The sequence below is a fragment of the Heloderma suspectum genome, chromosome 15, assembly GCF_057233095.1.
Source record: "Heloderma suspectum isolate Gila_16-S chromosome 15, 16-S_ref, whole genome shotgun sequence".
In the NCBI taxonomy this organism is placed as follows: Eukaryota; Metazoa; Chordata; class Lepidosauria; order Squamata; family Helodermatidae; genus Heloderma; species Heloderma suspectum.
Genome location: NC_139472.1, coordinates 17,698,133 through 17,713,081, shown reverse-complemented (window position 1 = coordinate 17,713,081; position 14,949 = coordinate 17,698,133). Strand labels below are relative to the sequence as shown.

The following is a 14,949-nucleotide window of genomic DNA, read 5'->3' as shown; positions in this document are numbered from 1 at the left end:
GGTATAGACAGCTGCAAGTGGGGAACCCTAACAAATTTGGCCCTCCCCTAGGGATGGTAAGCATGATGTCTTTCTGGATTCATGTCTGGCGGTGACCCTACTGTGCAGCGGTGACGTCTGCTGCTTTTATGAGGCATGCTGTTTCCAAATGACCTTCAACGAGGCATTTTGTAAGGAGGTACGAATACCTGGAAGAAACCTATATGTTCTTTCCATGGAGCGATTAATTGCTTTGAGGTGGGCAGTCTTAATCGCAAAAACTATGGTGGTGGGACAGAGTTAGCTCCCCCGAAGCCACAGTCAGGATTTGAATCCCCCCCCTCTCCATGGCTGCTATGATCATTTGGAACCCCCCAAAACAAAACAGCGGGGCCCAACCACCGACTGCTCACATCACATCGAGTTGCACCTGCTCCAAATGCCTCCTTGGTGCCAGATCACAATCCATGGCCCTTCTCCTCTTGCTCTCACCTGCTTGCTAAACAGGCTGCACGTTTATAACGTTTGAGCCTAAAGCCTTTTGACGGCATCTCGCTGCAACCCCTGGAAAGGGACCAGGCGAGTTAAACCGACATGCAGTGCAGCGGGGGTGGAGGTGTGGATCCGAGTCTATATTTAGAGCCTCTCCATGCCAGCATGTACCGCTGTGAGTCGTTTTCCTCTGCAGGTAATTGGGATGGACGGAAACAATCTGGACTGTCAGTGGAGGGCGGCTATGAAAGAACCACATCCAGGCCAAATTTCTAGTTCATTAGCAGAGAGGACTCTGTTCTTTTTGGCGCTGGCACAAAGAGGTGCAACGATGGGTAAAGGAGCCCTGCTGGCGCATGCTGGGAGGTGTAGTCCCACACATTTGCAGGGCAGTGGGTCAGGGAAGGCAGATTTAAAGGCACAGGACACACACCCCTTTAGCATTGGGCCACCCGACTTTCTCTGCCTATTGAAATGAAAGCTGTGATTCCCAACAGTCATGAGGATTTTCTTCAGGAGTGGGGCAGCTGGACCCACACAGACAAAACCAGATGAGCCCCAAAGAACATCGGGACATATTCACAGTTTTAGGCACACCTGCCTGGGATGTAGTTCCTTTGCTCTTCCTTTAAACTGAATGCTCCTTCTATCCAGATGCTGGGGGTGATAATTTGCTAAGGCAGGGCTGGGCAGCCTGTGGTTAAGGGTGGTGCCATGAGGAAATCTAGCCCTTTTTGGGCTTGTTGGATTTCCCCAGAGCTCCCGATTTGACTTATGTTTGCGAACCAAGCTGTGGGCTTTTCCCCCAAATTTGGGAACTTTCTCAGGTTTTCCCCCTCTTAAAACACAATTTACGCAAATTGCACCTACAATTTGTCTAATCTGCGCAAATTTCGGCTGTAATTTGCTTAATTTCACGTGAACCGCATCCATTACATGCTTAATTTTGCACAAATTGCAGCTACCATCTGCACAGATTCACAATTTCCGCAAACGAAGCCTATTGCGGTCACAATCTGGGCAGTGTAAGCAAACGCCGGGCGCAATCTGCGCAAATTCCGCAGATTGCGGCTGTAATTCATGTGAATGGCAATTTCAGAAAAAGAAACAACCTAAAAATCCACGAGATGGCCCGACTCCATACAAATCAAACTGGGCCCACTCGTGGGTAAGTGAGCTAGAGTCTGGGGGGCCAAGCTGTTGAAAGCTTGGTGAACTTCACCCTCGAGATGGATTCCTCTAACATCCCTCTTTGTGGCCTGCCTGATGTTGCTAGGCTACAGCCAGCGGTGTAGTGGACCCAGGACTCACAGGGACTCCACACTGACACTTTCTTATTAGCAAGGACACTGATATCATTTGCATCTCCCCACCCCGCCAGAGTTTTCTGCTCTCTCTGAGCTTAACTGCAATTCTCAAAGCAGCTGCTGTGTGTTCGTAACAAATTTTCCCAGCAACTGTATGTCATTCCCTGTTCTAATGCCAAGTATTTTGGGGTGGCTTGGTCTCAAATGGGCAATTAAGACCCATTCGCTTTCCAAAAGACCTGCTCCCAGTGGAGATGATGGTTTGTTGGTATGACTCAACACAGCTGCCTGCATTTTGGGCATCTTCCTGGGGGCATCTCAATGGGAGCTGTTCTGATGAGCACCTGCACTTCAAATGTCACCACTGACCACATCTCCCATCATCCCTGACCAGTGGCCATGCTGGCTTGGTCTGATGGGAGTTGGGAGACCAACAACATCTGGAAGACCACTGGTTCCTCAGCGCTGAGCTAACGGAGCTGACGAAGGGTACTTCCAGACAGAGGGGTCGTTGCGCTCACAGTCAGGAGGCACTGTGCAGCTATTCTGTCTTTCTGTCCTCAGTGGACTTTCCACAGTAAGAAAAAAGACCGGACAAGTGGTGGGAAAACACAGGAGGGTGACGAGTGGAAGACAATGACATCTGGACCCTCCGTAAAATTTTGTGAACGCGTCAGGGCGATGGTGCCTTAAAAGCCTCCAATAACTGGTCAAAACAAACACTCAAGGTGCAAGAGACCTGACAGAACTGCATTAGACCAATAAGATAATTTTAAACAGCGTTTGTAAATAAAGCACTGGATAGAACACACACAATCGTACCACTGTCATATCAACCATATCAGTTATATGGTGCCATAAGAGCCTCACCTGGAAGCACCCTAGATGTTCTTCCCTCCTTGATGAACATTTTCATGATCTCAGTGCTCTTTGGTGCCCTTTCATTCCCCCAGCTGTTGCTTCCTTAGTGTCATTTTCCTCCTTCTTTGCTGCCATCACTGTCCTTGGCCTCATTTGCCAACACGGCTGGTTAATAACCCTACTGGCTGCAGTCACCCGTGCAGTTTTATTTGTGACATTTTGCAACATCGTCACATCAGATGGACCAAATCATGCAGGTCAGCTCAGACAATTAGATTAAATGGCAGCGTGGGCAAGTGAGACCATGGGCAGTGAAGGCAATGAAAGGAAAGGAAAACGGCACAAATGCACTCATGCCATGTGCAGAAAATCGCCAATAATAAGATGAGCGTCTCAAAATTCAAAACCGAACAGACCACGAGGCAAGGTGTATCAGCTCAGGCCTGCTTGCAATGCAAGAGAGCAGGAAAAACCGGGACGAACATTCAGAGGGCCATGACTGTTGCCCGTAGGAGAGGACTATACGGAGAGATTGTTCAGTGCTTACCTTGGAGGGCTTCTTTGGCTCTCGCTAGCTCTTGCTCCTTCTGTGCCAGCTGGACCTTGAGCTCGGTGGCAGAGAGTATCTCCGTCGACTTGCCACCGTGGGTCTCCTCCAGGTCTTTCGTTAGCATTTCCTTCATTTGCCGGAGCAAGTGAACTTCCTCCTGAAGTTGGGATACCTCTTCTCGGAGAAGCACTGTGGGGAAAGAAGGACAGAACACGAGGAGGTAAGTGTGACTTCCTTTTTAGCTCAGGAAGATTCCAAAGGAAGACCCTTTGGACTGTCAGTGCAAAGATCCTGCATGTCATTTCAGTTTGGAGGATGTTTAAGAAATGGCCGTCATCAGCAACAGCAGTACAGCTTGGAAGCACTTAGAAATTCTCCAGGTCAACCACAATATAGATCCTGATGAAAGGAGGCCTGGCAAAATATGTGATCTACCATTATTTATGCATTTATTTCATTTCTATACCCTCCCATAGCCGAAGCTCTCTGGGCGGTTCACAACAATTCATAAGAAATACAAGAACAGGATTATACAACAATACAATATGATAAGAACCTATGGTTTGGGGATGTGATCCCTCCACAGTCCAGGTACGGGATTCTATTTCCAAAAGCCTACCTAAATGAGGAACCATGTGTGGTTTCATATCTGGTGTAAAAGGTGTGGCCATCAGAGATTCATATATTTAGAACTTTAGTATCCCGCCCTATACCATTCAGATCTCAGGGCGGCATACAGATAAAATCAATTTAAATAGTATAAAACAAATAATTTAAACAGCTAAAAACATATTAAACTATTAAACAAGCTAATACCAATTAGAAAATCCTAAACAAAACAGGTAAAACGGTGTGCAATTTTAGGGAATTCAATTAGCCCTCAAAGGCTTTGGTGAAAAGCCATGTTATAACTTGGTGCCGAAACAAACCAACGTCTGCACCAATCGGGTCTCCAAGGGGAGGGCATTCCACAACCGGGGTGCCACAGCAGAGAAGGCATAGTGTATGTCCTGCACTGGTGGGACGCAGAGGAGGACCCCTCCAACAGATCTCAATCCTTGGGCAGGGAGACGCGCTCCCTCAAATATCAAGGCCCCAAGTTGCTCAAGGGCTTTAAATATCATCACCAGCACCTTGAATTATGACCAGAAGCATATTGGCAGCCAGTGCAATTCCTTTTAAACTGGTGTTATATGATCTTTACAAGATGTTCCAGTCAACAGTCTAGTTGCTGCATTTTGCACTAGCTGCAACTTCTGAGTCATCTTCAAGGGCAGCCCCACGTAAAGTATAAAGAAATGTGGCAGATAGCTACAGGGGAAAGGGCCTACTCAGTAGTCACACCCCAGCTGTGGAATACTCCTCCCAGGGAAGCTCACCCAACACCGACCTTGATGTCATTTTGGTACCAGGGCAAAGACTCCCCCCACCAGCCACACCAGGTTTTACAATCCTCTGTACGTCATTTGCATTCTGCTGACTGCTTTCATACCACTCTTTTAGACTGTGGAGTCAGAATGTTCTTGCATTAATCTTTGTTTGCATTTATTGAATTGGCACTTCAACTTTTTGTAAGCTGCCTGGGAACCTGCTGAAGTCAAGGTTATGAATAATAAAAAGAGCGAGCGAGCTTTGAACCAGGCAGTCTCCCTGTTCATATCTCGCCTCTGCCAAAAACTCAAGAAGATCATGTACTCCAAGTCCTTTGAACACTCTAAAGTGCTATGCCCATACTAGCTATTGTTATTATGATTATTTATTATTTTCTCCCACCACTCAAATGCCCCATTGAGCACGAGAACGTAAGAACAGCCATGATGAATCCGACCACGGATCCACCCAGTCCGGCATTCTGTTCACACAGTGGCCAACCAGCTTCCCCTGGGAAACCCACAAGCAGGACATGAGTGCAACAGCGCCCTCCCACCCATGTTCCCCAGCAACTGGTGTACATCGGCATACTGCCTCCGATACTGGAGGTAGCATAGAGCCATCAGGACCAGTAGCCATTGATAGCCTAAGAAAGGAAAGGTTCCTCCTGTGCAAGCTCCGTGTCATTACTGACCCCTAGAGGGGCGCCGCTTGCGCTGGCGTTTTCATGGCAGACTATAGCGGGGTGGTTTGCCATTGCCTTCCCCAGTCGTGACTACCTTTCCCCTAGCAAGCTGGGTACTCATTTTACCGACCTCAGAAGGATGGAAGGCTGAGTCAACCTGGGCCGGCTACCCGAGACCCGGCTTCTGCTTGGATCGAACTCAGGTCATGGGGAGAGTTTCTGTTGCAATACTGCCGCCTACCACTCAATTTGTCTAATCCCCCTTTAAATCCAAAGTGGTGGCCATCACTACATCCTGTAGTGAATTCCATGGTTTAACTAGGTATAGTTGAACTATGGATCTTTCTTTTGAAAACACTTCTTCTACCTGTCCTGAATCTCTCACTAATCAGCTCCATGGTATGATCCCATTGGGTTCTAGTATGAGGAGAGAGGGAGAAAAATGCCTCCCTATCCACTTTCTCCACACCCAGCATAATTCTCTACAACTCTCGCATGTCTCTCCTCACTTAGCTTTTCCCCTAAGTGAAACAATGCCAGCTGTTGTCACCTTCTCTCATAAGGGAGATGCTCCAGCCCCGTGATCATTTCAGTTGCCCTTTTCTGCACCTTTTCCAGCTCTACAATACCCTGTTGGAGGTGCGGTGAGCGGCTGCTGTGATGCGGACAGAGTTCTACTCAGACCTTTGATGGCAGCACCAGTGCCAATCACCTCCACGTGGTGCATATCCGGGAAGAGGAGGAGAAAGAAGAGGGGAACCTTAGGATGAATGTGATCTTTCCTTCCTGCTCCACCAAAGTTCTCAGTTGCGTGGTACAGAAAACCCCCCTTGGCGGGGTTCATAATTCACGGACACAGTACGGACACAGGGCCTCCTGTGTACATGACATTGGATCGGGCAGGTACAGCAACCTGTCTACCCGCCAAACTCGTTTTTGTTCAAATATATATTTTCAAGTTTCTTGGGCAACACAACAAGGAGAGGACATGATTCAGGGAACAGCAACCTGCCCTTCTCAGTGTTGGCAAAGGGAATAAATAGAAGATGGGAGGATCAAAACAAGGATGTGCAGAAAAGGAATTAAAAGGGGGAAAAGGGCTGGTGGCTTTGAACTGGCGTATTTACACAAAAACATAAGTACGTAGAAGAGGAGGGTGGTGGGAAGATGGTTGGGAAGCACTTTATAGCTTTTGCTGAGACGTGAGGTCCCATTTAGTTATGCAAGGAGACAATAGGTTTTGCCATAGCTGTTTTTGACCTGCTTGATCTGGCGCCAAAGGCTGTCCCCATACCAGCGAGGAGAGCTAGGCAAAAAGAGTCTGAAGAAAGAAGAAGACTCATTCTACGTACCTCCTCCACCAGTCGGCATAGGGAAAACATCTCGACAGAGGAAAAATGCACAAAGTTTGGGTGTAACACTGTGGGCCACACCACTTGAGCTGGCACTGCCCCAGCAGGATCTTTCCACGCAAAGAAGAGCCCTGTGGAACGCAAAAGCTTGCACACACTCCTCCTCAGACCACTTAGGGGAGTGAAGGGATCATTTTATCTACCCTCTTTCTCTCTGGCCTGGCATAATCCCAGCATTAAAGGGGACAGAGCCAGCAGTTCTGGGTCTCTGAGGAAAGCAGCACCACAGCCAGGTGTGCATCAGTGCTGGACAGCTCTCTCTTGCAGCCTGCCAAGTTTTCCACTGCACAGGGCAAATTCAAACATAATTGGGAATTGCTTGTCAACACCGCATTATCAAGACAGGGAAGAGTATAGCCTGTTTGAAGTGGCTGCACCCCAAAATCAGAGAGGTGTTGTCCAGACTTATCAATGGGACCTTCTCAAACTGGGGAGAAGTGGCAAGCGGGGTACCACAGGGCTCAGTCCTGGGCCCAGCGCTCTTCAACATTTTTATTAATGACTTGGAGGAGGAGGTGCAGGGAATGCTGATCAGATTTGCAGATGACACAAAATTGGGTGGGATAGCTAATACTTTGGAAGACCGAAACAAAATTCAAAGTGATCTTGATAGACTGGAGCGCTGGGCTGAAAACAGAATGAAATTTAATAGGGATAAACGCCAAGTTCTGTACCTAGGAAAAAGAAACCAAAGGCACAGTTACAAGATGGGGGGGGGGCTTGGCTCAACAACACTACAAGCAAGAAGGATCTTGGAATTGTTGTCGATCACAAGCTGAATATGAGCCAGCAATGTGATATGGCTGCAAAAAAGGCAAATGCTATTTTGGTCTGCGTTCATAGAAGCATAGCTTCCAAATCCTGGGAAGTACTAGTTCCCCTCTACTCAGCACTGGTTAGCCCTCATCTGGAGTACTGTGTCCAGTTCTGGGCACCACACTTGAAGAAGGATGCAGACAAGCTGGAGAGAGTTCAGAGGAGGGCAACGAAGATGATCAGGGGACTGGAAACAAAGCCCTATGAAGAGAGATTGAAAGAACTGGGCATGTTTAGCCTTGAGAAGAGAAGACTGAGCGGAGATAGGAGAGCGCTCTTCAAGTACCTGAAAGGTTGTCCTAGAGAGGAAGGCCAGGATCTCTTCTCGATCATCCCACAGTCAGGACACGGAATAATGGGCTCAAGTTACAGGAAGTCAGATTCTGGCTGAACATCAGGAAAAACCTCCTGACTGTTAGAGCAGTATGACAATGGAACCAATTACCTGGGGAGGTGGTGGGCTGTCCCGCACTAGAGGCATTCAGGATGAAGCTGGACAGCCATCTGTCAGGGATGCTCTGACTTGGATTCCTGCATTGAGCAGGGGGTTGGACTTGATGGCCTTATAGGCCCCTTCCAACCCTACTATTCTATGATTCTATGACTCCCTTGGAATAGGAATGAAAGAACTTTGGTGATTTAGGTCCATCTATTCTAGCATCCTACTTGCAACAACAACCAGCCAGACACACCTGGGAAATTCACAAGCAGGGCCTAAGTGGGGATGCACAGACTGTGCAAAATCCATTCCGTCTGTGTTTCGAGGATCGTTAGGTGCCTTTTGTTATGCTGTCCACCCATTGGCAGAATCAGAGTTTTTTTAGTTCCCAAATTTGCGCAAATGCATGAGTGCAACAATCTGCAAATTCTCCCAAGGTGTGCAAAAATCCCCTCAAATGTGAATTTTCACACTTTAGGCTATGGGGAGAATGCACATTTTTTGCCATTTTTTAATTTTTGCATGTTTTTATACAACAACATTTGCATAAAATCAGGCAAGTTAGAAAAACAGTCCACAAGACTCCAGAATCAACCCAACAGGGGAAAGGTTGCTCTGCTGTGGAAGCCACTGGTTGGATTAATCAAAAATCTGAACTTATTTCATTCTATTGGAGATTGCTCCAACTTCCCTTGCACGACACTAGCAGTTTTCCTATCTTATTTGCCCCTGGACTCTGGTAGAAAAGCTATCTTGTGTCCATTTCATAGAATCGTAGAGTTGGAGGACTTCTGCTCAATCTAGGAAATCCAATCCAAAAGCAGCCCTGACAGATAGCTGTCCAACCTTTGTTTGAAGACCTCCAACTACAGTTTACTATCACAGCTAATAGCCTAATTTCCATCCTTGCTAGCAACGAACATCACATCTTTCAGACAATGCATTTGTCCTGCTATGGCTAAATCAGACCCAGTGTTAGGGCAAATTATGGGGAAATCCAAAAGGCATGGCAAGAAAGCAGGCAAATGGTCAAGCACAAAGGTTTCAGTCCAGTATGGGATCTGGCTGAGGCAGGAGGGGTCAAGATACAAGCGAAGGTCTAAGCACAGTTAAACAGTCAGATACAATACACAGTCCAGAAGTACAGTCAAGCAGGAACCCAAGGCTCAGTAGCACAAAGGTTCCATCACAAGGCAAAACCAAGGCTCCCTAATACTGAAACTAGCATAACAACATTGCACCTAACTAGTCTAAACTGAAGGCTTATATAGCCAGAGCTTCCTGAGCCCCACCCAGGGCTCAGCTGCAGTGCATTACAGGCCCTCTAGCAAAGGTCCTACTCAGGAGGAAGGCCTCACTCCTGAGGAGTCTTTTCCTCCTGAGGAGTCATCCTTTGTGATCAAGCACAACTTCTCAAAGGAGCCCCACTGGCCTGCCTCTTGAGACAACAACACTCTTGGGGGCTAAGTGGTCGCCCAGGCTCCACATCAGAGGTGCGACTCCCCTTCTCCTGCAGGGAGAGACTAGTGGTGATCTTCCCCGAGGGCTCAGACTCCCCCAGATCTCCTGACATGGGTGGTTTCTTGGTGCTGTCTGTCTCTGGGAGCTCTGGCTCCTCTTTAGAGGAGGATTCCTCCAGCACGGGGCATGACAGAATTCTACAAATTTGTTGTGCATTGTGTGAGGAAGTCTTTTATTTGCTCTGTTGTAAATCTACTACCAACTGATTTTATTGGATGACCCAGGGTTCTAGTATTATGGGGGTGGAGGGAGAGGGAGGGAGGGAGAGGGAGGGAGGGAGGGAGAGCGAGAGAGAGAGCGAGAGCGAGAGCGAGAGAGATGCCTTTCTTCACTACCTTCATGGTCTTAGGAAAAGTCACTCTTTTAGCCTTGGATCTCCAATGGGATAAAGAGTTGAGAGGATTTAAAAGCAAGGATTGGAATGATAAAGAATGGTTTCCCATACTGGATAATGATGATGATACATAAAAGGGTTTTGTGGAATTTTTTAAATTATTATTATTATTATTATTATTGGATTTTAACACTGCTTTTCAACCCTATCAAGGATCCCCAGAGTAAAATGAGCAAACCAAATCAAACACCATCAAGAAACAAAAACTAAAACTAAAACATTACAATCCAAAGGAGCAGAGTTAAAACTTTCTATCATACATCAAGAATCCTTAAAAGCCACGTGGAATAAGAATGTCTTCACATTTGGGGATGGGACTAGTATCACATCCTATATTCTCCAGTTTTGACAGTTGCCTCAAATGAGCACATTCCACGCAGCCAAACCAATTACCCAAGAGAGACTGTCCTTGGCGAACATCTCAACCCTGTTCTGTTGTGCCTCCCTTTTCCCTGATTATGGTTTCTTTTTGGCATCTTCTTCCTGCCTCTTCTTCCTTGGCCTCAGTGACCCTCTCCCTCATTTGCCCACACTGGCACTGCGGGCAGTGAGGGCACAGAAGAAAGGGGAACATGGTGGCATGAAACAGAGCATCACTGATGTTACTGTCTACGTTCAGTTAGTATTTAAAGTTAGGAGGTGCTTTTCAACACCCATGGCATCTAAGAACAACTCAAGGCAGGCATTTCCAGCTCAGCCCTAAACCAACTCTGAGTGCTGCCTCTAGTTCTTTCCAAAGGCCAATGTTTTGCTTTATGAGAAGAAACCAGGCCTACGTCTCCCCCGCCCTGGGAACCTCTGACACTCATCCTGCCTCATTCCAACCCACATCCCACTTGGCAAGCTCCGTTGACCTCCCCAAAGAGCTCGTCTGAGCCAAGAGTTGCTCAGGAAACAACTCTCAGATTGTCAGTTGAATACAGGAATGCCTTTTTTTAAAACAAGTCATGCACCGCTCCAATCAGAACATCTCAGCACACACATCAGGTGTGCTCAGACATCGGTAGGCTCAAACTTGTTCCACATCCTCTAATAGCAGTGAGATTGAGAGCTATATTGCAAGGCCAGGAATGTGAATCTGCCTGCTCTCTCCAAATGATCCATATGAGCAGCCAGCAAATGGCCTGGCTTGAGGCCAAATTCTGGAATATGAGTCCTTCTCACTGTGGTCCTGCAATCAAAATCTCGTCAACTCCGACCTCCCTGTGACAGGGATGGCTTGCACCATCCATGTGCCCCAGTGTACTCAATTCCACATGCTGATGAAATGTATGCAATGGGGTAGGGAGAAATGGGAGCATGTTCCTCCTAGCCAATGCTTTTTGGGAATGCTGGGAATTGCAGTCCAACACTTCTGGAAGGCACCAGTTTGGGGAAGGAGGCCTTGGAATGAAAGCGTTCTGAGCCCAAGAATTTGTTTTGAGTATCAGAACTGAATGGAGCTTGGTCCCTCCACACACAAAAATCCACTCCTGCTTACCCCAAACTTTCTTCATTGCAGCAGTGAAATTTAATGCTCTTGTTGTCAAACAGTTGGGAATCAGAAATCCTTGTCAATGTACTGTAAACCACCCAGAGATTATTAATAGACCCAGATTATCAGTAGATTATCAGAAGACACAGATTATCAGTACATCCAGATTATCAGTAGACCCAGATTACCAGTACATCCAGATTATCAATAGATTATTAGATTATCAGTAGACCCAGATTATCATTAGATTATCAGTACATCCAGATTATCAGTAGACCCAGATTACCAGTACATCCAGATTATCAGTAGATTATTAGATTATCAGTAGACCCAGATTATCATTAGATTATCAGTAGACGCAGATTATCAGTACATCCAGATTATCAGTAGACCTAGATTACCAGTACATCCAGATTATCAATAGATTATTAGTAGATTATCAGTAGACCCAGATTATCAGTAGATTATCAGTAGACGCAGATTATCAGTACATCCAGATTATCAGTAGACCCAGATTACCAGTACAAACAGATTATCAGTAGATTATTAGTAGATTATCAGTAGACCCAGATTATCAGTACATCCAAATTATCAGTAGACCCAGATTATCAGTACATCCAGATTATCAGTAGACCCAGATTACCAGTACATCCAGATTATCAGTAGATTATTAGTAGATTATCAGTAGACCCAGATTATCAATACATGCAGATTATCAGTAGACCCAGATTACCAGTACATCCAGATTATCAGTAGATTATTAGTAGATTATCAATAGACCCAGATTATCAGTACATCCAGATTATCAGTAGACCCAGGTTACCAGTACATCCAGATTATCAGTAGATTATTAGTAGTTTATCAGTAGACCCAGATTATCAATAGACCCAGATTATCAGTAAATTATTAGTAGATTCTTCCCACCTCTGACCTAGGCAGTGCAGCAATGGTTTTATTTATTTACTTATAAGCTTCTTTCCTGACAAAGCGTACCAAGCGGTGTCCAAAATCTAAATACACAACAGGGACGCTAGGGTCCGTCGCAGAGCGAAGTGGGAAGTTTGTCAGGGTTGGATCGGAGCCCAGAGAGCCCCAAAGCAGTTCTGATTCTGAGGAAGAGATAGAAAACATGGGAGAGGAACCTGTGCGCTGTTCGGAGGCGCAGCCAGGAGGAGAGCCCCTTCTGGTACACATTCCTGAGAGTGATAGTGACCCTGGCAGGGAGCGGGAGGCGCAACAGAAGTTTCTGGACGCTAGGTGCCAGAGCAGCGTCAAGCGGGAGATGGCGGGCGCTGAGAGGAGGCGCTCAGTCCGCTTGGCATGACGGCAACAGCGGCACCCCGACGCCCCACGGGAAAGGGGTGGACTCTCTCCTCCTAGCCCATAAATTCAGAGGTTTCTCGCCTTCCCCTCCAAACGGAGATCAACTGATTCCTAAGGCTAGAACCCCCGAGTAGGCAGCTCTCTTAAGTCTCACCTGTAGGATCAAGCAATTAGCATCTGTAAGTGTCATTAGGTTGAATGGGAATAAAGCCTTGGAGAAGAGCTCTATTGTCTGCGTGTTGATTCTGGATACCTGAGGATTTCAGAAGGCGGCAGGGGTGACCCCCTGACAAAGTTAGGGGCAGGGCTCAGATGCTCTGCCAGGTTGGATTAGCTGGTTCTCTGCAGTCTGAGAGTTTCCTAGAATCTGCATGTGTAAAGAAGCGAGCCGTTGACTAATAAAGCAGAGTTAGCCTGAAGCCTTATTTCCTGGAGTGTGTTTATCGCGAAGAAGGGAGAGGACAAAGGAACGTGACAGGTTCAGCCCTCCTCCCCGCAGCACGGAGTGCTGGGAGACCGGCAGTACTGAGAGGAGCAGTGAGAAGCTTAAGGCCGTGTTACTTGGCTGTGGCCGGCTGCCCTCTTTTACAGAGGACAGTCCTCTTTTTGAGGGCTGTCCTGTCCAAGCCTGGTTTAAAGAGAAGGAACCGTAAGAACTGTTACCCATCAGCACTGATCACCTGGTCCCAGTCTTCCACACTATGCATTTCGGTTTAAATGATAATCATTTTTTCTGCATTTGCATCTGTCGATATAAATTAGCATATGCAATTGTTATGCAAAGCGTGGTCTTCTTTTGCCTTCTTTTTGGGTGATGCATTTTCTCTTTTCTTGCAATTCATAAGGGGCCACCCTACATCCCCACCCCCAAACCCTCTGAGGGCAGCGTCTGTGCTTCAACAACAATGGCATGCGGTCAGTTCTGGAGGCTGGTGGCTCTGATGCCAGTTGGGCAGCAAATCTGCTCCAGGTTTCAATCAGAACCAGTCAGAACTCTAAAGGAGCTCTTCAAGGTGCTCTGAGTTCTGACTGCTTCTGACTGAAACCCGGAGTGGATCCTCTGTCCCGCTGACATTGGAGTCACCAGCCTCCACTGAATATTTCACTCCCTGTAGGGATGATCGCACACCCTGCCATGCTGCTCACCACCTGCAGTGGAAAGCATGTGCAGAGTGCTTTCCGAATGGGTGCAAGGTGGAGAAGTCTTGCGAGCATCGGGTCATTGGTGGGTGTATGGGTGTGGCATGCAATGGTGGGGGATGGGTCTAGCCTATGCATCCCCCTCGCTCGTTCTTTCAACACGTGTGTGTGTGCGTGTGTGTGTACGCGGGGTGAGGGAGATGGGGTCATGAGAATGTCCCTTATGTGAGCCTTGGTTGGCTAGAAGCATGCAATGAGGGAGACGTCAAAGCTGTTACTGTATTATCTACTCCATCTTTATCCTCCAAGGGTCTCAGTGTGGTGTATATAACTCTCCCCAATAGCCCTGTTTTATCTTTGCAACAACAACCCTGTGAGGAAGGTTTGGCTGGGAGACAGGGACTGTCCCAAGGTTGCCCAGCGAGCTTTATGGCTGAATCCAGGTCTCCCAGGTCTCTAGCCACTAGGCCACATGGGCCAGGGGTGTACTGCCTGTCTCCTAGCACTAATCAGAACTTGGAGCACCTTGGAGAGCTCCTTTAGAGCTGTGACTGGTTCTGACTGAAACTTGGAGGGGATTTCCCGCCCCACTGACATCGGAGCCACCCGCCTCCACTGACATGGCTTCTCTATGGTACAGAGGAACTGCAGAGGAATCATAGAATCACAGAATAGTAGGGTTGGAAGGGGCCTGCAAGGCCATCGAGTCCAACCCCCTGCTCAATGCAGGAATCCAAGTCAGAGCATCCCTGACAGGTGGCTGTCCAGCCTCATCTTGAATGCCTCCAGTGCGGGAGAGCCCACCACCTCCCTGGGTAATAGGTTCCATTGTCGTATTGCTCCAATGGTCAGGAAGTTTTTCCTGATGTTCAGCCGGGATCTGGCTTCCTGTACCTTGAGCCCATGATTCCATGCCCTGCACTCTGGGATGACCGAGAAGAGATCCTGGCCTTCCTCTCTGTGACAACCTTCCAAGTACTTGAAGAGCGCTCTCCTATCTCCCCTCGGTCTTCTCTTCTCAAGGCTAAACAGGCCCAGTTCTTTCAGTCTCTCTTCACAGGGCTTTGTTTCCAGTCCCCTGGTCATCTTCGTTGCCCTCCTCTGGACCCTCTCCAGCTTGTCTGCATCCTTCTTAAAATGTGGTGCCCAGAACTGGACACAGCGCTCCAGATGAGGCCTAACCAG

The 14,949-nt window shown here is 47.5% G+C and overlaps 1 protein-coding gene across 4 annotated transcripts in view; it reads right to left on the bottom strand.

Annotated features, from left to right (window-relative positions):
* Positions 1-14,949, bottom strand: part of KAZN (kazrin, periplakin interacting protein) — a 372,012-nt gene that overhangs the window by 80,842 nt on the left and 276,221 nt on the right. For all 4 annotated transcript variants that reach the window (XR_014786070.1, XM_084822278.1, XM_084822280.1 and 1 more), the window contains one exon: positions 3,187-3,378. Coding sequence is in view for 3 of the 4 variants with exons in the window: in XM_084822278.1 (XP_084678404.1) it covers positions 3,187-3,378 (192 nt within the window). In the remaining variant the exon portion in view is untranslated. The remainder of the gene's footprint in view (positions 1-3,186; positions 3,379-14,949) is intronic.